The sequence below is a fragment of the Eulemur rufifrons genome, chromosome 29 (genome assembly GCF_041146395.1).
Source record: "Eulemur rufifrons isolate Redbay chromosome 29, OSU_ERuf_1, whole genome shotgun sequence".
NCBI classification, from domain to species: domain Eukaryota; kingdom Metazoa; phylum Chordata; class Mammalia; order Primates; family Lemuridae; genus Eulemur; species Eulemur rufifrons.
In genome coordinates this window covers 100,390,212-100,416,292 of record NC_091011.1, presented here as the reverse complement: position 1 = coordinate 100,416,292, position 26,081 = coordinate 100,390,212, and the positions used below count along the sequence as shown (strand labels likewise).

The window sequence follows — 26,081 nt, the reverse complement described above, 5'->3', positions numbered from 1 at the left end:
ACGGACTTTTCTGTGTAGCGCAGCCCGAGCTTCTGTTCACGAACTCAGCCGCCTCAGCTGAGAAAGAACATTTGCCACTAGTTCTAGCCTAAGTCCCAGGCGTAACTTCTCGGTGTCCATCCGTCCCTGGACAGACTCCCGAGGCTCTGATGATCAGGTTTGGGCCTCGAGTGTACCCTAGAGAAGGCAAAGAAATGGGTCGCTTGCTTTAAAAAAAACTCTACTGCCCCTATAATGTTCTGAAATAAAAAATATAAGATACAATTTTTTAGAAAACCTCCAGTGAATGTGAGGGTGTCCCCCAAAGGAAGAACTTCCCCCAGAAGTAGGGAGAGCAGGTGCTGGTTAGCCAGGCAAAACCAGCAGGTATTTACGCAGTGTACTGCAGAACAACGTTTTTGCTCTATTTTGCCTCCCTTCAGTCTCACAGGGGGACTGAAATACTACAGGATCAGTGAGCAACTGCTTGGTCACTAACATTGTATTAGCGACCTGCAAGGGTAGCGTCAGGCAAAGAGCGTGTTCTGTGCTGGGCAAGAACGGTTTGGGGCCGTCAATCCCAGATCATTTTATTTAAAAGGGATACGTACACACATACGCAAATACATGCACAACATACGTGCACACTCACAGCTCCATTTTATTCAATAATTTATATATAGGCAGGTTCTTTTTATATAGCAGTTTCTAGGTATTTTTTTTTTCTTAATTTTTTTTTTTTTAAGGACGGGGTCTTGCTCTGTTGCCCAGGCTGGAGTGCAGTGGTATGATCACAGCTCGCTGCAACCTTGAATTCTCAGGCTCAAGTGATCCTCCTGCCCAAGCCTCCCCAGTAGCTGGGACTAGAAGTGCACACCACCACGCCTGCCTTCTAGCTATCGTTTTATGTATAGATTTTATATATGTAATATAAACACATATTCCTGTATGTTCTAGCTATAGAGAATTGTATCATTAAAAATATATGCTAATATACATATATTACTGACCTGGGCAACATAGACACTGTCTCTACCAAAAATTTAAAAATTAGCCAGGTGTGGTAGTACACCCCTGTAGTCCTAACACTTTGGGAGGCCAAGGCAGGAGGATCACTTCAGCCCAGGAGTTCAAGGCTGCAGTGAGCTATGATTATGCCAGTGCACCTCCAGCCTGGGTGGCAGAGCGAGACCCTGTCTCTAAAACATAAAAGTAAATAAAATTATTTTTATATATTTATGTATATGCACATACACATATATTTATACATACTATATGTAATATATACTTGTGTAAGCTTACATACTATAACTTTATATAAATTTTATATAATATACTACATAAAATATGGGCTACTAGTTCCCAAAGACTTTCTATCAAATAAATTGCAGCCATAGCAAACCTTATGTTGTAAAAGTAAGTATCTAATAGCTGTGAGCCTAACGTGATGAGGCGCTGTCCCACGCTTTATAAAATGAGTGTGCACGTGCCGTGTTCACTGGTTACAAAAGGGAGCCCCGGGTGTCACAAAGCAGGAAACCGAGGTCACTTCACAGTGCTGTCAGTGCTGGTGTCCCCATTAAAACGTCCCTGCATGTGTCAGTGAGCACTCCGGGCCGAGTGTGGGCGGGGTGAGGGGAGAGCCCTGACGGGAGCTCTGGCGAGGGTGGCGAGGACCAGCGCCAGAGGGCAGCCGGGAACAGTGGCAGCCAAGGACGGTGGCCAGTGCAGGTGCCGCCTCCGTGGAGGACCAGGGGAGCCCGCGCAGGCCCGGTACAGGGTAGCGCAGGGGTCATTGTGGGATGAAGGGCGGCGTGGGGCCCCCAGTTGAACCCCTAAAAAACTGCCTCTGGCCGCCTGGTCGGGAGGGGCCGCGCAGGGCGAGGCGTTGGGTGTCGCCATCGCAGCAGGAGAATTCTTCAAGACGTGTCAGTCATCAGGAAGGGGTTTCTCGTTTCAACAAATATTTCGTAGAAACAAAACCAGTATTTTTTGAGGGAAGTGCTGAGGGGAGGGATATGCTTGCAGTGAAAGCTTTGGAGGACCCCAGTTCGATGAACAGTATCCAGTGTCTGCTGGCTGACAGCCTCTGAGTCTCTGCAGGTGCAGTCGTCCGACCACCGGACTGTGCCTCGGCAGGGCAGTGTTATATGTGAGCTTTGGTTTGGGGGATTTTTAAAATCCTTTCCTGATGCTAAATTGAAAGGTCCTTAAGGTTGTCCAGTCATCACATGCAGACATCTGCCGTGCGGCGGGTATTCGGTCACTAATCATCGAATGATGGTGACTGTCACTCTGGCTCACTGGATGTACGTATATGTGTAATTACATATGTAAATAATTTATCATCTGTTAGCAAAAAGTACTGGCAAGAAATAAGTTTCTTTTAAAACTTTGCAGTTCAGGTAAAGGTGTTCCATAGCAATGAAACTTGCATTTATATATGTTTTCAGAAGTGCTGTCACATACACACTAATTCTCACATTTACTGTAAAGAATAGGCAAAAATATATATTAAATCTGTCCTTGAGCCTGTTACTGAGCTGCTGTGCAGTGGTGTATAGTATTTCAAAATTATTAAACTATTCAATACCCAAGTAAAGTGTTATATAATGCACAGAGAGCAAACTAAATTCTTTTACTTCATTAAGAGCCAGTGAACAATACAGAAAAATTTAGTATGTATATAAACATGGAATGGCTATGTTAATGTTATATTAATTCTCTGCACTTTTATGTATGTCTGAAATATTTTATGTTAAATGAGAGGTACCTCTGTTATTCAGTTATCAAATCTACGATGCAGTGCAGGAATGCATGGAATGTTATTTAGGAAGTTATGAAATATAGCTAGCATTTTACCTCGTGTTCTAAAAATGAATTCTATATTATAGTCGCCATAGCTGTCTCACAGCTAAAGTATTGAAATGCTGGTTTTAAATGCTGTGTTGGAGAAATTGGCCAACTCCTGTCCTGTAAACGGGACGTAGCATGTTTATAGTAAGTTTATTGTTGAAGGTAATAGCCAGTGTGGACGTATCTCATCGTTTGTTTGTTCTTTTTACCTCCCAACTAACAGTGGTTTATCAGACACTATCATTTCGGATGTAATTTCAAATTATCTAGTACTTCCCAATCGGATCACCGTCCCTCTGGTCAGTGAAGTCCAGATTGCTCAGTTACGGTTTCCTGTACCAAAGGTAAGCGTGTCTTAGCATACATTCCTGTTTACAAACAGGTATTGGGGGCCTTGTCATGCACTTGGGTATGTAGGTGTCATAATTTAGTGAGTGTCTCCTAGCAGCCAACTTGATGTGTCTTGATGCAGTGACAGTGGTTTGTCTGTCACACTCCTTGAGAGATTCACCAACATGCACCTGACCCTAAAGTGTGTCACAGGCGTCGGTTGGGGGAGCTCTCGTGCCTCGGCCTTGTTCCCCAAAGGCGCCAGTCAGGACTTGTTATTGCAAGTCATAAACAGCTTATCTCAGAAAGCACATGTTTGCGTTTGTTTTCATTAAAATGTACAACTCTTAGCAACAGGCACCACTCTTCCTGGCAGTCACAGTGAGAGCCCTGTAGATGATTTGCGTGTTTTCTCTCGGACGTTAGGACCTGCTTACCTCCGGAGTCACTTAGCGAGTGGCCTTGTAGAAGCAGCACTTATGTAACAGCTGACCTGGATGAAACGGAAAGAGCAGAACTACATTGGAGTCACAGCTCTTGAGTTTAGCGGTAGCTTCACTTTCGTGGACGTACTGTGTGGTGTGGCCTGGCCTTAGTTTCTTCATCTGTAAATGGGACGGTACCTAGCACACAAAGCTGAGTGACAGATGTTGGAGTCACCTTCATTTGAGCAAACTAAATAACTGCAAAGATCATGAGGACTTGGTCGTCAAGAGCATGAAACTCCTTCTGCTAGTCATGGACGGGGTGGCCGGCGTGGGCGATCTCTCTGAGGTTCATGAGAGCTTTCACGCAGCCCGGGCATTGGGTCCCGCATCTGCCATCTGTCTGGTTTTGGACTCCAGAAGTCAAGGAGGCAGTTCTGCGGTGGCATTGTCTGCAGGAGGTGGTCACACTGATGCAGACTGCACTGTTTATTTTTACTAAAACAAGGGGTGCTAAGTTGGTCCTATTTCAGCGTGTCTGTTATTTTTATTTTTGATACCCAAAATGGAATTAGATAGCTTTTCCCTGATACCTGTTTACTTTTTCTGGTTAAATTAGATCTCAGTAATAGTGCACAGATCAACAAACATGCATACACATCCTTGTATTTTTTAAGAGTAACAATGCCCCAGTTATTTTGGTGCCCAAATTAGTTATATTATTGGCATTTAACAGATTTAATGTGATGCTGCATTAGTAAAGAATGTCCTTTTTCCTTAAGATTCTCATCCCTGGACATGCAGGGATCCCTTTGCAAGTGCAAACCCCATGCTCCTCTGCCACCTGAGCCCAAGTGTCACCTGAGCCCACCCGGGTGCAGCTGCCCTTAACTATGTGGGCTTAATTAAAGAGTCAGTGCCGTTGAGAGATATTGCCAGATTATCTAAGCTGTAGACATACAAAAATATAAACAAAAATTTCTAAGTTTTTAAAGTGTGTTCATCTGTAGAGGTGCCTGTCCTCCTGTGCTGACTGGGTCAGGAATATCACCCTGCAATTTTTTAAAAAGGGTTTGGGGGTTGAAATACCAGCCCGCGGAAAGGTAACTTTAGCACCTTTCTTTCCCTTGGAAGAAATCTGAGTGAATTTTTTTTTTAATCAATAAAACAACGTCTTAGGAAAAGGACTGTGTTTAGAGTATGTGAATGGTACGTATTTCAAAGTTTCACTTCTTTATTCTATAAAATAGGTTTAATGATAATATTTCATAGGATTGTTTTGAAAATTGAACAGCATGGGTACTGCTGTATGTATGCTTAGTAGCAGGTCTGATAGCCACTGAAGCACCAGAACGCAGGGTCCTGCTCACTGTACGTACTCACTGGAGCACCAGAACCTAGGTGGCTTCATGACCCATGTGGCCTCTTCTTGATATGCACAGTGCCACGCTAGGACCGCTGTGCTGCAGTCCCTCTGCCAGGATCACCCGATCTCCTATGTCTCTGTTGTGTGTCTTCGTAACAGAAGCCTGTCTGTCCTGAGATAGCACCCCTCCGACACTGCTGTCCTGCCCGGCTTTTGTTTTCTCTTGGTCCCTGTCACCTGTCCTGTTGCATGTCTGCTGTCTTTCTCCCCGGCTGGAACACACTGCAGGGGAAGGAGTTTTGTTTTCTTCCGTCTGCACACGCAGTTCTTGAGACGGAGTCAAGCACACAGCCGTCTCCCATTCTTGTTAAACGAGCTGGCGAATGGTCTAAATATTTGTTCTTCTTTTCAGGGTGTTCTAAGGATACATTTTATTGAAGCTCAGGATCTTCAGGGGAAAGATACTTATCTTAAGGGACTTGTCAAGGGAAAGTCGGACCCCTATGGAATTATACGAGTCGGCAACCAAATCTTCCAAAGCAAGGTCATCAAAGAGAACCTTAGTCCCAAGTGGAACGAGGTGTATGAGGTAATGCGCTGTGTCCGGCTGTGTCACTTGGCTTGTTGGACGGGCCCTAAGCAGGGGCAGCTGCAGTCTAACCCCAGCCTGTCACATGGTATGTGGCCAATTCAGGCCACCACTTAAACTTCCTTTCTTTCATTTGCCATCTTAAAAGTATTATCATATTGCTGGCTCTAGGGCAGCTCTTCTCTCCCTGCCTCACAACATTCTAGTCATGCCAGCACGTGAGATTGTAAACCTTAATTCCATAATGCTATCACTGTAAATAACTGGCAACATATTTTTCATAATGTGAATAGCTTGTCTTTTCTAATTATAAAACGTTACATGTGATTTGTCCACACTTAAACACATACAAATTGAGATTAATTATACGCTGCTTTGTAAACTTTTCATTTAATAAATCTGGACATGTTTGCTTGTGAATGTATAGAGATTAATGTGACTTTTTATGACAACTCCACTGAGCAGACACCACCGTTTCTTTACCCCGGGAGGCCTAGGTTATTGAGTTCAGCATTACAACAATGCGACTGTCTTTCTCTTCACTCGGCCAAGTTTTCCCCAGTTATCTGGGGAAAGCTCCTCAGGGTGGAATTGCTGGATCAAAAGTTTTGCGTTTCTAAAAGACTGCAGTATTTTGTAGAATTGTTCTCCAGAACGATTCACCCGCCAGCTCCCCCATCCCACCCCCAGCCCCCTGCTGCCGTTCCTTGTCCTGAGTGGTGCTGAGGAGGTAGCTTGGTCATTCCAAGCGTCTGGATAGAGCCACTGCAGGACAAGGGTGACGCGTCCTTTGACTCTGATCTGTCCCGGGCCTCAGACCACACTGTGGGCGATGTCCTGTGACCTTGTTTTGGAGTGCCTGGACTTCCCTTTGGGAAGTAATCCAGGATGACCTGAAACAAACACAACACACTGTCACTTCGTGGTCTCTCAAGCTGCATGTGTGGATTGACAGGAAAATAAAGTGCTTTAGAAAGTGTTTACTGCTGGAGAAAAATACATGGTCACATTTACTGTAATCGTCATGCTCAGTAGATGAGTGTATTAGTAAAAATGCAATAACCACTAACCATTACTTTCCTAGGCTTTAGTCTATGAGCACCCTGGGCAAGAACTGGAGATTGAGCTCTTTGATGAAGACCCAGACAAGGATGACTTTTTAGGAAGGTAAATAAAGCCCTCGTGGCTATTGGAGGAGAACATAAGATCACTCTTTTTAAAAAAATAATCACTCAAAAATATAAGTTTTAAAATATATTTATGTACATGTTATGTATTTTTAAAATGGCTCTTAGATACAACATTGTTTCACCTTAGATTTCTTAAAACATTTTTGTTCTTAAAAAGTTTTGTATTTAAGAGGAGAAAACATCTAGGAGTGAGTCGTCTATTACAGTAGCTGCTAGCCACAGGCAGCTATTTTAATTAGCTAAAATTAAGAAATTTAAAATTCTGTTTCTCAGTTGCACTCCCCCACTTAAAGTACTCAGTAGCTGCATGAAGAACCTGCCTGTGGCAGAGAGTTCTAGAGGACTGCTTCATTCCAGATTGTAAAATGGCTTTTTCTCTTTGTTGGATTAATTTTTGTTGGGGTAGAGTGATTTACATTATTCCTATATGCTGAGAAAATAAATATTGATTTGTTTACTTCAACTGATCAACTTCTATATAATTAAACTTTAGCTGGAAAAAGTGAGCTTTTAAAAAATATACTTCTGCCTACTATTTATTATTTAACCTAATTATTATTTAACTGAATTTACTGTAGCAAAAAAGATACAAGGATAGATGGCATTGGAGAGGTTTGTGCCTCATCAGGAATGGCCTTGCATGTCATGCCCTGACTCAGAGTTCGTAAGACTTCTTGAGACAACCAGGAACGATCCACAGATTCTGAGCAGGACAGGGGCCGGATCAGATGTGCGTTCTGGCAGAACCAGTGTGCACACTGGATTGTTGGTCTGAGCTTGGAGACTGTGGCCACAGACCAGGAGCAAGATACGGGGGCCACACTGAGGCAGACCGGGGGGCCAGGGGAGCGTGATCATCCTGCCTCAGTCCTCTCTGGCCTGGGGGTGGGGCGCCATTCTCTGAAGTAGAGCAGGATCACCCGAGGGGAGCGAGTGGGCTTCCCCTTCCATGCGCAGACGCAGAGTGAGGGGCTTCCTTGGAGCTTGGGGTGGAAGGAGGGAGGCAGGACGGAGCAGGCGAGTGGCTGGGTGGCAGTGATGAGGGCACCGAGGGAGCCGCGTGCAGTGAGGGTGTTGCCTAGCACACTGGGGCGGCTGCTTTTCCAGGTCTAACCTCAGCTGGGCCAGACTCAGTGTTCCAACCTCACAGAAACTGCACCCTGCTCTCGCTTACCTCTCCTCACACTCCTAGGCCGAAGCTGGAGGAAGGTTTCAGAAGAAGGGTCTGTTTCTTTTTTTTTTTTTTTTTTTGAGACAGAGTCTCACTCTGTTGCCCAGGCTAGCGTGAGTGCCGTGGCGTCAGCCTAGCTCACAGCAACCTCAAACTCCTGGGCTCAAGCGATCCTCCTGCCTCAGCCTCCCGAGTAGCTGGGACTACAGGCATGCGCCACCATGCCCGGCTAATTTTTTTTTCTATATATATATTTAGCTGTCTATATAATTTATTTCTATTTTTAGTAGAGATAGGGTCTCGCTCTTGCTCAGGCTGGTCTCGAACTCCTGAGCTCAAACGATCCGCCCACCTCGGCCTCCCAGAGTGCTAGGATTACAGGCGTGAGCCACCACGCCCGGCCTTGGGTCTGTTTCTTGATAAATCATGTAGCATTTTGTTGCATTTCGGGAATACTTTTTCATAAACAAATGCTTAAAGTTATTTCAGTTGTAAGAAATGTGTTTCTGTGTTCTAAAGTTGTTGTATTGCTTTTATAGTCTTATGATTGATCTTACTGAAGTTGAAAAGGAGCGCCTGTTAGATGAGGTAAGTTTCTCTGCGTGTCGGTCTGTTCGATGACTCGGTGCCCTGCCGTGTGCCAGGGGAGAGAGGCACCGCTGTCCCCCAGTGCAGGAGTCCTCACTGCCACGAGATGGGCAGCGTCTGATTCACAAATACTAAGAATTGAGGCCCTTTAGAAATAGCAAAGTAAAGAGAAATAAGTTCAGGAGTCAAATCAGATGGCATGTCCTGAGTGCCTCCCATGTGGATACAAACATAGAGCTGGCTTCACGGAGGCACACGTGTGCTCCCTGCAGGGTCAGGGCAGACACGGGGTGGCGTTTTCACAATAGTTGGCGTTAACAGCAGAGGTATCACAGCCTGGCCAGTGAGACTTGTCCCGTGGAAGGTGTATATCAGTGCAGTGGGAATTCACAGCAAGAAGACACTGCTGCAAGTATTTTATTACTATCAGAATAAAAAGCATGAAAAAGGGAAAGTTTGGGGACTGGGTTTGATTCGGAAGGATTTTGCTGAACTTACACGTTTTCTCTTTAGTGGTTTGCTCTGGACGAGGTTCCCAAAGGCAAGCTGCACTTGAGACTGGAGTGGCTCACGCTGATGCCAAACGCGTCCAACCTCGACAAGGTGTGTGCAGGGTTTCCTCGGAACTAGCCCTTCGGGCAGCTAAGATTAGTCTCTTTAAATTGTGTTGCTACTTAATTTTTTACAAATTATAGCAACAGCTCTGATTATTGTGCTACAAGGCACTACAGTACCATCAGGGATAGGTTAGAGAAGATGAAAGTTTTTTTAATGAAATTTACACGTCCTTCACACCGCTTTGGTGAGAGCTTGGAGTTGTGTGTTTGCCGTGGTACAGAGATCTGGAGAGCCACAAATCACCGAGTGCGTCATGAAATCGATTTGTGAGGAATCGCAGTCTTACTGTGTAAAAGATACTTACTCTTTCACTTCTCTCTCCTGCATATGTTGGTCGTTGATTGCCCACCTGTCTGTTCTCAAGCATAACTGTCGTGATGTTGTCAGGTAGAGACAGTCCTCACTCCTGTGGAAACCGCCTGCTGAGGCCGCTCTCTCCCCACAGGTGCTTACAGACATCAGGGCTGACAAAGACCAAGCCAATGATGGTCTGTCCTCTGCATTGCTGATCTTGTATTTGGATTCCGCAAGGAACCTTCCGGTAGGTAACACCGTGGTAACTCACTTGGGTGCTTATTTCCTGGGAGCAGATCTTGCTGGGGAACCCGCTTTGTTCAGCCACAGTGTGTTACCTGTTCTCATCTTGCTGTGTTTTCATGTCACTTTCCGCGCCAGAGAGCAGCAGTGCAGAGGGATGAGTTAGTGCTTGCTTTGTGCTTACACACCTTCCTGGATTTGCCTGGGATATTCAGAATTATCTGACATGTTTTACAAAGAAATATCCAATACACAGGAAAAGAAGATGACTGGTATTTAGGGGAAGAAGATATTCTGTAGAAAATCACTAAATATTAGAACTTAGTCACCCAAGGATGGAGATTGTCTCCATTTGAAATGGGAGTAAACTTGGACAGCTGTGACTGTGGCGTGGCGGTGTCTGGGCCGCTGCGCTGGAGGTCCCTGGCGTCAGGTGGCTGTGCGGTGCTGGACAGCGTGCCGGCTGCAGTGCCGGGTGTTTCTAGCAGAGCAAAAACAATGTCTCTGAATGATCTACCGCAAACCCATGATGGTCCTCAGCCTGAAAGCATATGCATCAGAATTGTTTTGCTCTTAGGGAAAAACTATAAAACACAGTTTTACAGGTAATAACTATAATATAACCATGGAGAAGGAAAATCCTGTTAATTCAACCCTGCAAGGCACACTGTGATCCTCCACTGTCATGCTGTGAACCCCGCCATTTGGGGTAATGTCATCGTCATTAGTGTGACGTTGTTTGACAGTTGTCCGCACACTGGCTGACTACGTGGTCGGTCTGTATTTCCTGGTGTCCACGGCCAGTTCTGTTGAAGAAAGACCCCTGCCACCAGGTGTAGGTGTCCCTGCCAGCACTGTGCTTTGCAGACTTCTCCCTGCATGGCAGACGTCTGTCCGCCCAGGTCACTTGTAACCGCAAACTCCCTGCTGCATCTCCTCTCCCTTTGTCAGCGTTCACTGTGGAGAGAGAAGCATTTAAGTCGGGCTTTTCAACACTACATCCTGGATTTAAGTTATAAATGTTTCATCCAGCGTAGTCTTGCCTTGCCATGGTTAAAATGTTTCATGTAGTGCGTGGATTGTACGCCCTTTGTTTCAGTTAGCACCTTCCAAGTTTTGAAAACTGTGCTTTTACTTGGCCTTTGCTCAAAAATGAACTCAATGTACTTTGTGCATCAGTGGATTCTAACTTAACAATTATAATATGTACTCTTTCTTCCAATGAAGGTTTCTTGATTGATTTTTCCTTCCTAAATTTTTACATTTCTCTTAAAGTAGTAAGTATTACTTAAAGTATTACCTTAACCTTTTGGCCAATCTTCCAGTCTAAAGTCTGTGAGTTGACTTGTATAATTTCAATTTGGGAAAAGTTATTTCGTTATTATTTAACCCTTCTACAGAATTTCTCATAAAGTAGAACTTTTTGCTTTCAATCACATTAATGTGTGTTAGCAAGTCTTTGATGATGCCTGATGGAAGTGAATTTGTGGCATGCTTTAGGATGTAGAGAACAGTATTGATGAATCAGCAAGGGAGGGTGAAGTCTCTCTTTAGAACTGGGTGTGTTAAACTGAAGCTCGAATAATGGCACATAAACCAAAGTGACCGTATTGCTCGTCTGTTGGAAGGACACCTGCATGAAGTACGCTGTGGCCGGCAGAGGCCAGGATCTTCACGGCCACTGCCCTGTGGGGCGTGTCTGCACGGGGCCCGCTGGCCGCCCCTGCGTGGCGTGGGATTCTCCCCTCTGCCCGCACCTGCCTGTTGGTGCCCCTGGCGCGCACTGACCACATGCACCATTCTCTGCTCTCTCCTCCCGGCTCCACTCTCCCAAGAGTATCTACGAGGGAAACTTTGGGTGTGGCTACTTAAAAGAGAGGCGCGCGTCGGGACTAGTGTTTTGTGAAAATACTGCCTCAGTCTATAGAGCACTATTTGTGAGTCTTCCGGGTTATTTCTTCTTTGTTGTGGCCTGGAACCCTGGCGCGGTCTGCTCAGTGCTGGAATGGTGTGGCATGCTCCCTCGTGTTCCTGCATGACGTGGTTTCCGTGTGTTTACTTTGTGCTTGTTTTGTAAAACGTGACTCTGCTGTAACATCGGTGTGTGCATCTCACATGAGATGAGCAGAACCCGGCCGTGGAAGAGAAGCCTTAGATGCCTAAACTGCCACTGGCCCATAACAAAAAGTAATAGTAAGAATTCTTCTGAGGGAGAAATGAAGGCATAATGATTAAAACTGATTTTCTTGTCTTTCGTCCCAGTGTGAGATGTAAATATTTCTCTATAAACGTTCACAAAACTTTCTTAAATCTAGTTTCTCCTCCCGACCAAGCACAGAGGTGTCAGAACTCGGGCTTCCTTTAAGACCCCTGCTGTGCCGTCCCCTCTCAGTCCCCCGGGGGGTCACCTGCAGTTAGAAATTCACCCACTTTATAGCGAAAACCTGCCCTCCCCCACACGGTTTAACCACAGCTCCTAAGGGAGAAGAAAACTGTTGAGTTTATGATTCAGCTTCTTTTAAGGAATTTGAAGAATTTCCTGGAGTGGATAGTTGAGCATTTTTTGGTTTTGATCTCATTATATCTGTTTCCCATGGCCTTTATGTCTGGCATCTTGATTTCTGGCACTGTTCTTGGTACTTTTAGTAGATGTCTATTGTCACTTGGTTTGGGGACACAGAAAGCCATCGGTGGCTTAGTTATTAGTCTAGACAGTCATTCTTCAGATTAAATTCAATAATTAGTTAGATTCTTAAAGGCCATTGTCCCTTGAATCTAACAGTGAAAGTGCTTTGCACTTTTATAGAGTTTTGATTTCTATTTCCGAAGGATTTCCATATGCATTCTCTCTTTATTCTTATTTAAAAAAAAAAAAAAAAAAAGAAAGAGTAGAGAACAAACTTGAATAATAGGCATTTTTGTCCCATTTTATAGATAAGGAAAAGCCAGACCCTGAAGTGTTAGGTGAGCTGTTCGAGGTACCCCAGTAGTAAGTGCAAGTGTGGTCTCTCTGGCTCTGCTCACACCTGGTTAAGAACTTTTCAAAAGTCAAAAGAGGTCAGTGGTGCACAATGGCAACGTATTCTACCACTTTTAAGAAATGCTTTTCTGCTTCTGGTATTAGCAGAAATTTTAATCATAAACTCGTATAAATGACAAGACAGCTGTGCTGTGTAAATTCTGTTAGTCTGTCTCCAATAGCTTAGCTTTGCTTTGCTTTTTTTTTTTTTTTTTGAGACAGAGTCTCACTCTGTTGCCCGGGCTAGAGTGCCGTGGCATCAGCCTAGCTCACAGCAACCTCAAACTCTCAGGCTCAAGCGATCCTTCTGCCTTAGCTTCCCAAGTAGCTGGGACTACAGGCATGCGCCACCATGCCGGCTAATTTTTTCTATATATATTTTTAGTTGTCCAGCTAATTTCTTTCTATTTTTAGTAGAGACGGGGTCTTGCTCTTACTCATGCTGGTCTCGAACTCCTGAGCTCAAATGATCCGCCAGCCTCCGCCTCCCAGAGTGCTAGGATTACAGGCGTGAGCCACCACACCCGGCCTCTCCAATAGCTTTTCAAAGTTGTTTTTTTTCATCCTACAACTGCATCCCTTTGCAGAAGGGAAATATTTGTGACCAGGAGTTTTTGAATGGCTTTGTAATATTTAGCCTGTGACATTGCTGAGTTATCTTTGTCAGCCGTCCTGCACTGTCACAATCTCATCCTGTGGTCCGTTATTAGAGTATATGCATCATGGCCAGGCACAGGGACTCACGCCTGCAATCCCAGCACTTTGGGAGGCAGAGGCAGGAAGATCAATTGAGACCAGGAGTTTGAGACCAGCCTGGACAACATAGCAAGACCTCATCTCTGCAAGAAATTAAAAAATTAGCTGGGTGTGGTGGTGCACACCTGTAGTCTCAGCTACTCAGGAGGCTGAGGCAGGAGGATCGCTTGAGCCCAGAAGTTTGAGGTTGCTGTGAGCTATAATCTCACCATTGCATTCCTGCCTGGGCAACAGAGCAAGACTTAAAATATATATGTATGTATATAAATGCATCACATAAAATATTCTGTCAAATAAACTTGAACAGTCTTTTTTTTGCCCACTGGTTTTCAGTATGAAGCCAACACCATTGCCGGCACTAGTGAGGCCCTGGGGATGCCAGCCTGCACCCGCTTACCTTCCATCCACTCAGAACACTGATTTTCGGCTCCATGGGAGCATTGCCACCAGCACTCCCCATCTGAAACTCTAAAACAACAAGAATTTCTCCGTGTTGGAAATGACCTACTTACCATGTAGACTCAGAGCTTTGCCCTTTTGATCAAATCCTGGGCTTGAATTTCGGGCTTGACCAGCGAGGATGTGCTCTGACTCCTGCCAGCTTGAGAGCCTTAGGCTTAGCTGGCAGCACAGTCATCGAGCCCTTCGGCAGCCAGGCAGGGTTCTGAGGGCTGCACGCCTACCTTGTCACCATTGTACAGATGAGGAACTGAGATGACGCAGAGAGCAAAAATGACTGAGGCTAGAGGTCAAGGTGCTAGGATCGGGGGCGGCAGGGCAGGGACGAGAGAGCTCAGCCAGGCGGCCCCTCCTGTCCACCCCACCCTCACACACAGTGGATCTGTTCCTACGTTATTGACGTCATAGGTTCTCAGTTCTGTGCATGGCGTGTGAGAGGCGTGGTGTTTACAGGAGGCCTGCTTTAGGCACAGCAATGCCAGCTACACAGGCTACCACTGTGGGGACCCTTGGGTGTGATGACAGGAGGCACTTTGTGCATTTCGGCTCTCATTTTAAAAAAAGTACAGGAGGCTGTTTTGCCTTCACTGATGGTGAGAGCCCGAGGGTGCAAGGTGCGTAACTCCTGGGCCCTCCCAGCCGGGCGCCTGCCTGGCATTTGCATGCTGTGTCTGTGTCACCGCAGGCCGTGCGGCTCCCTGTGACCTCACGCGGCTCCTCCCGCACACCCAGCCCCACACCACAGCCTCTCGCCTCGTTTCACTTCGATGCATGTTGGAACAATAATCACATTTAACACGGGCCATATCTGTCCAAAAGTGAGCTTCGGGAAAGGTTCTTACGATGTCTGAGGATGTCAGTCCTCACACTGCAGGGCAGCAGTTTCCAGCCTCATTCTGTGTCACCGTCCCCTGGGACGTCCAGGCTCCACCCAGAAGTGGATGCCGTCTTTGGAGAGCTGCTTTAATCTGCAGCGGGGCGTGAATTCCTACCCGGCCAGATACTCGATCTTCTCGCCAGGCCCGACTGCTAGTGGTAGAAGACTGGGAGGCTGGTTATCCATCCGTCTTCATTACAAAATCTGCTGTTTAATTTAAAAAAATAAATCATTAAGTTCAACTTGTCATTTGAAGTTAATTACAACTAATACGATAAAATCTTAAATGTTAGTCCTAGGAGCTTGCAAAACAACTCAATCTGGCCCTTTTGAGGGTGAGAAAGTAAAGAATTGGGGAAAAAAAAAAATCAGTGAAAGTAGAACATACTAATAAAACGCATAATAACAGAACTTTCCCTGAAGCCAGGAGAAGCTTTTGAGGTGGTCTGGTCCGTCTGCACTTTTTCCCTGCTGTGGTGCCACACGGAGGATGTCAGTCTCGGGACTAAAAGTGACACCTGCTGCTCTAGGGCACGATTTGGCTGGAGAGCAATTTGGGCAGCCACAGCCCATCAATTTGTGCCTCAGATAAAACCTTTAATTATGGCTGATATTTTAGGAGTTTATTCAGCAAAGAATAGCAGTAGAACCCTTTCCTAAAGTCTAACTATTGTATTTTTCAAGCTACAAAGGACAAGAGGGTGGGGGTGTAGAAGAATACTGACGGTGCAGGGTGAGGAGGTGCGCTTGATATTTATAGATCAAAGGTTCACTCTAAGACAAGGTCTTGGGCGTAAGGAAGAATTTTGCAGCTGGCTTTTTGGTTGTTTGTGTAATTCTTAGTGGTTTTTGTTTAAAGACTTTGTTTGTTTATTCCCATAAATGTTCATGTCATTAACCTTACATAAACTCCTCATTGCATGTTTTATTAACCCTTGGTATATTCATTTTCTTCTGACTTGAAAGAGTAACCCATTAGAATTTAACCCCGATGTCTTGAAGAAGGCTGCAGTTCAGAGAGCTTTAAAGGTAAACTCATAGTTTTCCCTTCAGGTCACAAGGTTAATCAAGACATATTGAAAGAGTTGATGCTTTAAGTCTCATAACTTCATTGGCAAATCACCTCCCATACTAATATAGCAATTAATTGTCTAGTGGAAGAGCTCCTGCTCTTGTTATCTAAGAGTTAGTAGTTAGAGGAATTTAATTCATCTTTGAAGGTACATTTTATAAAGTACCAGTATGATAGGTTACTTTCCTCTTGGCCTTAAGCAACTATTGAAGGTGGCTTAAATAGCTATATTTTAACTGGATTTGAATTTGTGAAAATGGTGATTTAGAAGTTCTATTCAAAATCTTAACCCATTTTTAGATTATGCTTTAAAGGTATGCCTTGTGAACTGTGAATGTACATTTAAAAAAATCACCTCTTCCAATATGTTGTGTGTTAGGATCATCTCTGAGTTCACAACCTCATGGCTTTGGGTGCTCTGGGGTTGGGTGATAGATCTTTTGAGAAGCTTTAAATGTCATTAAATGAGGTATATTGAAAACTAAGCTCCACTCCCTAAAACATGACATTGACATGTTCTCTGGCTAAATTGTTAAAGTTTTCTGTGACTTATAATGTTTTATTTTTTCTCTAATTTCTTTGAACATTTGAGGCTTAAATTTAGAGGGAGGCAGGGAATTTTAAATGTAATTGTTTTAAGAAAATTCTATCCCAAAGAAATAGGAGTGTTTTTCAACCAGTTTCACCTAGAAAAATAAATTAGATTTCAGCAGTGGAGAAGACTGGCCAAGTCTCCCATTCCGTGTGCCGTTGGCCACGTTCTGTGTTGGGGAAGCAAGGTGTGGTCTAGCCAGGCCTGCTCCTGAGTACTAGCTAGCACAGTGCTTGAAATCACTGTGTCCCTCAGGATACTAGAGAAGTACGTCAGCCCTCTTTCCTCTCCCATTTCTTCCCTCTCTGAAGGTCACTGAGCAACAGAACCTAATGTTAGGGACAAAGGCTCTGGAGCCAGGCGGGATTTGAATCGCAGCACAACTGCTCAGCAAGCAGTGTGACCTGCAGCAAGATATTTAATCCATTCTGTTTTGTTATTTATAGAATGGAAGTAATATCTCTTTATTGAATTATTGACTAAATTAAAATACTGCATGAAGTGTTCAGTGTAGCTAGAATAACATGTATTATAATTGTTGCATTATTAGCTTACGCCTAAAAACAAAGTTCTAAAAATGGTGTTGTGCACATTTTATAAACATGAAAACTGAGGTTCAGATAGATAAAATATGTGGGTCTGGCTGAAACTTAAATTCAAGACAGTCTGACTTAAAAGTTTATATTTTATATACTTTGTGCATTTGACGCATTTGAATATTGTGTCATGGTAGAAACTCAGTGATTTAAGTTTATTTCAAAGAATCTAAAACATCCATTTTAAAATACACTATTATTTTTTGTACCACTAAGGAAGATTTTTAAATGCCAGTTGAGTTTTTGTAAGTATTTATTTTATTTATACTTACTAAAAAATTTCTAGACTTATGATAAACAGAGGTGTTTTTTTTTTGTTGTTGTTGTTGTTGTTGTTTTTGAGACAGAGTCTCACTCTGTTGCCCGGGCTAGAGTGCCGTGGTGTCAGCCTAGCTCACAGCAACCTCAGACTCCTGGGCTCAAGCGATCCTTCTGCCTCAGCCTCCCGAGTAGGTGGGACTACAGGCACGTGCCACCAGGCCCGGCTAATTTTTTCTATATATTTTTAGTTGTTCAGATAATTTCTTTCTATTTTTTAGTAGAGACAGGGTCTCGCTCTTGTTCAGCCTGGTCTCGAACTCCTGAGCTCAAACGATCCACCTGCCTCGGCCTCCCAGAGTGCTAGGATTACAGGCGTGAGCCACCGCACCTGGCCTAAACAGAGTTTTATCATGTCACTCACATACGTAAAAGGAAAATGTAAGCAAAACAAATTGATTAAGGCAATGACAACTATCTCACTACCTCGAACTGCCCAAAAGCCGGTGTATAATGTCATCGCTTGTTTCATCCTACTTTCAGAGATGTTAGAAAGTAGGGGAAATATATATGTCTTAAAATTGATAAAATACAGTGCATCTCTGAAAACAGCTGGCCACTTTTTCAGGGATGAAACATTTATACTAGTTAAGAGCAAGCTCAGCGGCTGTACCTGTAGTAACAGAACTAACTCAGAAGTGGCAGAGCCCTGGCCCAGGGCGGGCACCACCTCCTGGGGGAGCCGGGAGTGGGACACACCTTCCCTTAAGGCCAGAACTGGGTGCCTGGCCATGCCTGACTGCAGGAGAGGTTTGCAGACAGAATCCTTATTTACAGGGCTTGGTGCTCAGCTAAACTAGAGGATTCTAATGTTAGGAAGAAGGAGAAAATGGATTTGGGGGAAAATCGGTATTCTCTGCCATAGTGGTCTATAGCCTTGAAAATTTTTTTTAACGGTATTTATTTCATTTTGCAGAATTCATTCACATCAAAAAAGATGACCAGAAAATAGATTATCGCAGTAGGTTTTGGCTAGTAATCTTTTTTCCAATAATCATGATTTTGACACCTCTTTCTGCCAGTGCTGCAGTGTTGAGGATTGACTCATACTGTTTAACTAAAAACATTTTTGTGACCTTCTGATGAATTTCTACTAACACAGATATGTAACTGCATCTTCTTGTGGGGCTAAGTTGTAAATAAACCTCATGTCACATATATGTTGTGTTTTGCTATGTTTTCTTGTAAGAACTGTGTATGCTGAAGTATGCTTCTTACTGTTTTTCCTATTCCTGAATTAGTTCATTGCATTTATACCTTCTTAATGTGATTCTAAATTGATGTTTATTTTTCTATTCAAAATTGCTTAGCAGCTTGTAAGCAAAATTTAGTATCTGATAGCTATATGTGCTTAAACAGAAGACACCAAGTTAAGAATGTAGAACCATGTATCTGACACTTTGTAATATATTTTGTCCAACCAGAGGACTATTCTAAATTATACATTTTTCTTTTCTTGTGGTTTTTGGTTTCCATTCCCTCTTATTTATTCATTTTTGTTATCCTAGTAAATAAAATAACTTTTGAGGACTGTGATTAACGTTAAAGATGTTCATAAGATTCAATTTTCCCAAAGTAGCTTGATTTAAAAATAAAAGACCTTAATATTTAAAAACTGTGTGCAAATGGAAGTTTTCTTAATTTATTTCATGGTACATACAGTTATGGTTCAGGGTGTGCTTAGCAGTTTTTTCCAGTTAAATTGTTACCAGCTATTCCCTGTATCTGAAGTGTCAGAGATTAACAAAAATGACTACTAATATAAGCCAATAATTTCATTTTTAGGAAGACCTGTTTCAAAATGTGTTTATTTATTTTGTCTGGTTTTTGTTTGTTTGTTTTTGGATAGTCAGGGAAGAAAATAAACAGCAACCCAAATCCTCTCGTCCAGATGTCAGTGGGGCACAAGGCTCAAGAGAGCAAGGTAAGGAGCCAGCGTCTCGACCACTCTCGGCCCTGTCCACGGCCCGTGTGTCGCGGTTGTGGGCTTGGAGGGACGCACTGCAGTCGACAGCTCGCGCCATGTGACCGTGTAGGCATCGGCACCGTGGCTCTTCACATCTTTATTTTTCTTAAATGAGTCCTTTGATGGAAAACCAACTCCTTAATTCAGTAACAGATAACATTAGAAAATAATACATGAAATGCTTTTGCTTGATTTCATGAGTAGATACATGGGTGAATTCCTAAGTTTCCTTTGAGTACTCTGTAAACGTTTTGTTTAAAAGTTGACCAACAGTGCTTACGATTCAACAAATACAACTGGGTTCAGGGATTGAAAGAGGGTATTGCTATTGTTGTAGCATGTTCTACTTCCTGATATGAGGGAAAATATTTTAGAAATCACTCAGAGTTATAGGCCATTGTTCACTATTCTTTGTTACCAACGTAAGAAGCACATGTGCCGAACTGTCCAGGCTCCCAGGAGCTGGCAGAGCGAAGGCCGCACCACGCAGAGGAATCTCTCCTCGCTGGGCACACAGGTTGGGTCTCATCGCAGTTAACTTCCCTGACACGCTCTAAAGGCTTTGGACTGTCTCTCCATCTTTTGAACACTTTCCACAATTAATACGTAATAGTACATACTTATAAGCACATGCCTTGGAATTTAATTAAAGTCAACCTGGCCAGGCATGGTGGCTCACGCCTGTAATGCCAGCACTTTGGGAGGCTGAGGCAGGAGGAACGCTGGAGCCCCAGAGTGGAGGCTGCAGGGAGCTGTGATGACCACTGTGCTCCAGCCTGGCGACAGAGCGAGACCCTGTCTCTTAAAAAAAAAAAAAAATTATCCTAAGCTTCCAAACATATTAAATGAATAAACACAACATTGGTAACCCTTTCCCACAGAAAATATCACAGAACTAATATTTGGATATTTCTTCCAGATTCGGTACAAAACCAATGAACCTGTGTGGGAGGAAAACTTCACTTTCTTCATTCACAATCCCAAGCGTCAGGACCTTGAAATTGAGGTATTTTGTTTGCATTTCTAACCTATTTGTTGAAATATAATTGACATACGCTACACGTATGTAAGGAGTACAGTTCGATGAGTTGCGTCCTGTGTGCACCCGAGGACCCAGCACTGCAGTCTGGGTAACGAACATACCATCCCTCCCCGAGTTTCCCGTGTTCGCTCTGTAACTCGCGCCTCCCCGGGCACAGTGCAGGTCCGCTTCTGTCCTGGAGGTTACTGGCCCCGTTTTCCCGAACTTGATGTAAATAGAATTCCACGGTGCGCACCCCTCGTGTCTGTGTTCCTTTGTGACGGTTATTTTGAGGGTCATCTGTGTGGTTACAGATGCTCAGAGTTTGTCCTTTGCTGTTGCCGAGTAGGATTCCACGTGTACACATACCACAATTGGCTTATCCATTCACCTGTCAGTAAAAGATTATAACATGTTGGCTTCTTTCCAGTTCAGACCTTTACAAATAAATCTGCTACGAGTGTTCACACTTGAGTCTTTGTATGGACACACACCTTCGTTTCCATAGGTAAATGCCTGGGACAGAATGTAGGTACGTGTTTAACTTCTCAGTAAACCGCCAGATTGTTTTCCAGCATGATCACACCAGCAGGTGTGAGAGCTGTCCTCTCGCCACGTCCTGCTGGCGCAGTTGTGGGAGGGAGGGTGGTTCTGTCTCATGGTGCCTTCCGTGTGCTTACGAGTGATGTCGGGCGTCTTTTCGTGTGTGTGTTTGCCATCTGCCTACCTTCTGTGGATGTGCATTCGGCTCCTTTGCCCATGTTTTACTTGGGTTATTTGTCTTCTTAATACTGAATTATAAGAAAATATATTCTAGAAACGAGCATTTTGGATAGATGTTTTGCAGATATTTTCTCTTGATCTGTGGCTTGGTTTTACATTATCATAACAGTATACTTTGAAGAGCAGAAGTTTTATTTATTTTTATTTTTTTATATTTTTGAGACTAAGTCTCGCTCCGTTGTCCAGGCTAGAGTGCAGTGGCATCAGCCTAGCTCACAGCAGACTCAAACTCCTGGGCTCAAGCAATCCTCCTGCCTCAGCCTCCCGAGTAGTTGGGACTACAGGTGCCACCACCATGCCCAGCTAATTTTTCTATTTTTAGTAGAGACAGGGTCTGGCTCTTGCTCAGGCTGGTCTCAAACTCCTAAGCTCACGGGATCCTCCCACCTTGGCCTCCCAGAGTGCTGGGATTACGGGCGTGAGCCACTGTGCCCAGCCAAGAGCAGAAGTTTTAAAATTCTGTGAAGTCCAGTTTGTCACTGTTTTCGTTTTAGTCTGTGCTCATTGTGTCCTAGTTAAGAAGTGTTTGCCAACCCTTAAGTCACTGTTGACTTCTGGAGGTTTTGTAGTTTTGACCTTACATGTAGGTCTGGGGTCCATGTTGAGTTCCTTTTCGTTTACGATCTGAGGTAAAGGTGGTGATTCATTTTTTTATGTATGGCCATATGGGTTCAGCAGTTTTTGCTGAAAAATTATTCTGTGCCCTCCTTTATTAGCTTGGCAACTTTGTGGACGGTCAGTTGGCCACATAGGGGACCCTATTTCTGGAATTCCTTCTGTTCCATTGTTCTGTATGTCTCTCTTTATGCCAATACTGTCTTTTTTTTTTTTTTTTTTTTTTTTGAGACAGAGTCTCACTTTGTTGCCCAGGCTAGAGTGAATGCCATGGCGTCAGCCTAGCTCACAGCAACCTCAAACTCCTGAGCTCAAGCGATCCTCCTGTCTCAGCCTCCCGAGTAGTTGGGACTACAGGCATGCACCACCATGCCCGGCTAATTTTTTCTATATATATTTTTAGCTGTCCATATAATTTCTTTCTATTTTTAGTAGAGATGGGGTCTCATTCTTGCTCAGGCTGGTCTCGAACTCCTGAGCTCAAATGATCCGCCCACCTCGGCCTCCCAGAGTGCTAGGATTACAGGCGTGAGCCACCGCGCCTGGCCCAATACTGTCTTTATTACTGGTGTTTTATAAATAAATCTTAAAATCAAATAACTTAAGCCCTCAAACGTTGTTATTTTTTAGAATTGCTTTGAGTATTCTAAGTCTGCATTTCCATATGAATTTCAGTATCAGTTTGCCACTTCCTGCAGAAAATCTGCTAGAAGTTTGGTAAGAATTGCATTGAAACTGCAGATCAAGTGGGTAGAGTGGATGTCTTAGCAATATCGACTCTTCCAACCTATAGAAACATTGTATCTCTGCATTTCTTTAGATATTCTTTTTCTTAGCGGTGTTTGTAGTTTTTAATGTACTGTACACATGTTGTACATCTATCTTTGTCAAACTTATTCCTAGGTGTTTAATGCTTTTTGATGATACTGTGAATGGTCATTTTTCTAATTTAATTTTTTTTTTTTTTTACTATATATAGAAATGCAATTGTGTTTTTCGTATTGATATCATCTCATACAACCCTGCTAAACTTGCTCTTTGGTTCTAGTAGCATTTTTGTAGATACGTTAGTATGTTCTACAAAATAGAAATCATGTTGTCTGTTACCATGACGCCTCCTCCTCTTCATTCCCAATGCAGACGCCTTTGCTTCCTTCTCCTGCCCGGGCGTCTGCGCTGACGGAGGGGGTGTGCGTGGGTGCCCTGCCGCCCACCCGGCCCTGGGTGTCTCCCCACTGAGCCCAGCGTGGTCGGACTGTCCTGAGACACCGTTGGTTTGGCTGAGAAAGTTCCCTTCTCCCCTGTCACCGGTTTGCTGAGAGTTTTTTACCATGAACGGCTGCTGAATTTCATCAAAGGCTTTTCTACATCTATTGAGATATCATGTAGTTTTTCCTTTTAAGTCTTAAAGATGGTGAAATACATGGTTGATTTTCAGATTTAAACCTTGCAAACCTATATTTGGTTTTCAGGGTTTAATGTTTGAAATCCTCTCAAGCAAACCTTTATTTAAGAATAAGCCCCACCTGGTCCTGGTATAGTATCCTTTCTACCTGTTGCTCAGTTTGCTGAAATTTTTAACAGTTTTTAAATCTTGGTCATGAAAGATATATTGGTCGATGAGTTAGTTTTCTTATAATGTCTTTTTCTAGTTTTGGTATGAGGGTAACGCTTCATGAAGGTGTTGGGGCATCTTCCCTCCTCTTCAGTTTTCTGGCAGGGTTTGTGTAGAATTGGTATTTTTCCCTCACATGTTAGGTAGAATTCACCAGTGAGGCTACCTGGGCCTGCAGTTTTCTTTTGAGACTGTGTTTAAATACAAATTCATTCCATCAGTAGATGCAGCTCTGTGCACGTTATCTTTTCTTCTTGATGATGTTTGGTATTTATACCTCTCAGGGAATTCACTGATTTCATCTGCTGGAATCTTTTTGGCATAAGGTTATTCATAACATTCCTTTAATGTCCCTTTAGTGTCCTGTTGGGACGGCCTCTCTCTTTGCCCCAGAGTTGGTGATTTCTGTCTTCTTTCCTTTCCTCCTGAGCAGCCTCCAAGAGGCTTATCAATTTTATTTTCTCAAAGAACCCGCTTTTGGTTTCATTATCATTATTGCTTTTCTCTTTATTTCATTGATTTCTGCTATGATTATTATTTCATTTCTGCTTAGAGTTTTATTTCTCTTTTCTTAGTTTCTTAAAGTAGAAGCTTGAGACAAAAGTTTGACTTGTTTTCCTTTCATTCCTTTTGCACTTTTGTTTGCTTTCATGGACCCATGAGTTATTTTTTTCAAGATCTGCTATTTAGTTTCCAAGTGTTTGGGGATTCGTTATAGATCTTCTATTATTGGTTCTCGTTTCGTCCCGTGGCGGTCAGAGTACACGTTTTGTGCGACTGGAGCCCTTTTGTGCTGGGGAGTATCGTCTGTCTGACGTGCTCGCTGTCTGACGTGCCCCTGCGAGCAGCGGGGCCCGTGTGGCGTCAGTCACGGCAGTCGTTGGTGTCGCTCAGGCCTCTAAACCCACTTGTATGTCCGGTATTGAGAGCCTGGTGTTTGAATCTCTGCCTTTAATTGGAAATTTATCTCGTTTCCCTCCTCAGTCTCCATTTTTGCCTCATGTACATTGAACCTCCGTTAATAGGTGTGTGAACTGCCACGCCTGGCTCGTCCAGCCCTGTTGCACCTATTCTGTGTGTGTTGTTTCACATTTTTACATTCTGTGTTAGACAAAATTATTTTATTTTATTTTATTTTTTTTTAAGAGACAGGGTCTTACTCTGTCACCCAGGCTGGAGTGCAGTGGTGTCATCACAGCTCGCTGCAGCCTTCAACTCTTGGGCTCAAGTGATCCTCCTGCCTCAGCTTTCCAAGTAGCTGCAACTACAAGTGTGTGCCACAACACTCGGCTAATTTTTAAAAATTTTTTGTAGAGATGGAGTCTTGCTGTGTTGCTCAGGCTGGTCTGGAACTTCTGGGCTCCAGCAGTCCTCTTGCTGTGGGCTCCCAAAGTGCTGGGATTACAGGCGCATGCCACTCCATCTGGCCAACAGTGATTTTATTTTGTCTAGCTAATTTTCCTTCATAAATCGCACCACTGTATTCTTAAAATAATCCATACTTACTGGATCTTGGATTTTAAAAAATAACTTTTAAGGTTGTATAGACATTGTCAGAGTTATTAAAAATTGCTTTTGTGATTATAGTTTAAAAAGAAATAGGCAATCAGGCTTATAGGTTTTCCTGCATAGTTATGTGTTAATTTATTGGACCATTTTTTGTATAGTTCTCACTGTATTTGGTTAAACCCTTTTGTATTAAGATAGTTTAAGAGGAATAACTCCTATTACACAGGTAGTACTGAAGGTCATCATTCAGGAAAAAGAAATTACCATGCATTTAAAGCAGATATTGTAAATTATTTTTAAAACATGTAGATTTTGAATAGGGAAGTCTTAAAAAATCCCTAGAAATGTACTTTCTCCATAAATGTCACTGGTGGATACTTTGCACGTTGATACCACGTGTGTTGCTGTCATCTCCTTGGGTTAGGGGACATTCCTTTCTACCATCAGATGTGTGTGACTGTCACCTCTGAACTAAGGTTCTCACAGCAGGTCCCTAACACCCTGCTGCTGCTGTGCTCACTGTAATTTTGTAGTGAGAGGGTGGCAGATACACGAGACAGGGGTTTTGCTTCATGCAGTGGTTTGTGGCTTCCTAAGGAGGTTTCATACTATGGTACTCATTTATGGAAACACCACTTAAAAGAAAATGGATGAAATGTGTTTGGGGTTTTTCTGAAATGTTTTTTAGAGACTAATTCTGTTGACCTTTCTGCGTGCTCTGTGTTTTCTACTGTCCTGCAGGTCAGAGATGAGCAGCACCAGTGCTCCCTGGGCAACCTGAGGGTCCCCCTCAGCCAGCTGCTCGCCAGCGAGGACATGACCCTGAACCAGCGGTTCCACCTCAGCAATTCAGGTCCCAACAGCACCATCAAAATGAAGATCGCACTCAGGGTACTGCAGTCTTCCGCTGTAAACACAGTGGGGTGGGAAGGACGTCGCCCGCAGTGACACTCGTGGGCCCCGGCACAGGGAGATGGGAGGACCGTGGTGCCGCGGTGCCAGCATGGGGGAAGTGCCGTCTCTGGGAGAAGCCATCTTGCTGGGCTCACAAGGGGTGGCGGGGGCTGGGACGCAGACGGAGAGCAGAGCTGTGTTTCCAGATTGCTCGAGCGAGCCCCAGAGGGGTCACTGTGCCTCACGGGAACCACTCAGCCATTGTTTTACCCTTTGGCCCAGGAAGCATTACTGTCCGTATCAACAAAGTTTTCTCCTAAAGTTAAATTTTCAAAGGTTG

At 43.8% G+C, this 26,081-nt stretch overlaps 1 protein-coding gene across 2 annotated transcripts in view; it reads left to right on the top strand.

Moving 5' to 3' along the window:
• Positions 1-26,081, top strand: part of ESYT2 (extended synaptotagmin 2) — a 102,828-nt gene that overhangs the window by 62,155 nt on the left and 14,592 nt on the right. Inside the window, exons 8-17 of one of the 2 annotated variants that reach the window (XM_069462597.1) lie at positions 3,059-3,179; positions 5,369-5,545; positions 6,630-6,712; positions 8,446-8,494; positions 9,008-9,097; positions 9,558-9,653; positions 15,727-15,789; positions 19,188-19,262; positions 20,224-20,310; positions 25,589-25,738. In XM_069462597.1, the coding sequence (XP_069318698.1) occupies positions 3,059-3,179; positions 5,369-5,545; positions 6,630-6,712; positions 8,446-8,494; positions 9,008-9,097; positions 9,558-9,653; positions 15,727-15,789; positions 19,188-19,262; positions 20,224-20,310; positions 25,589-25,738 (991 nt within the window). The remainder of the gene's footprint in view (positions 1-3,058; positions 3,180-5,368; positions 5,546-6,629; positions 6,713-8,445; positions 8,495-9,007; positions 9,098-9,557; positions 9,654-15,726; positions 15,790-19,187; positions 19,263-20,223; positions 20,311-25,588; positions 25,739-26,081) is intronic. The other variant, XM_069462598.1, reaches the window with a different exon arrangement.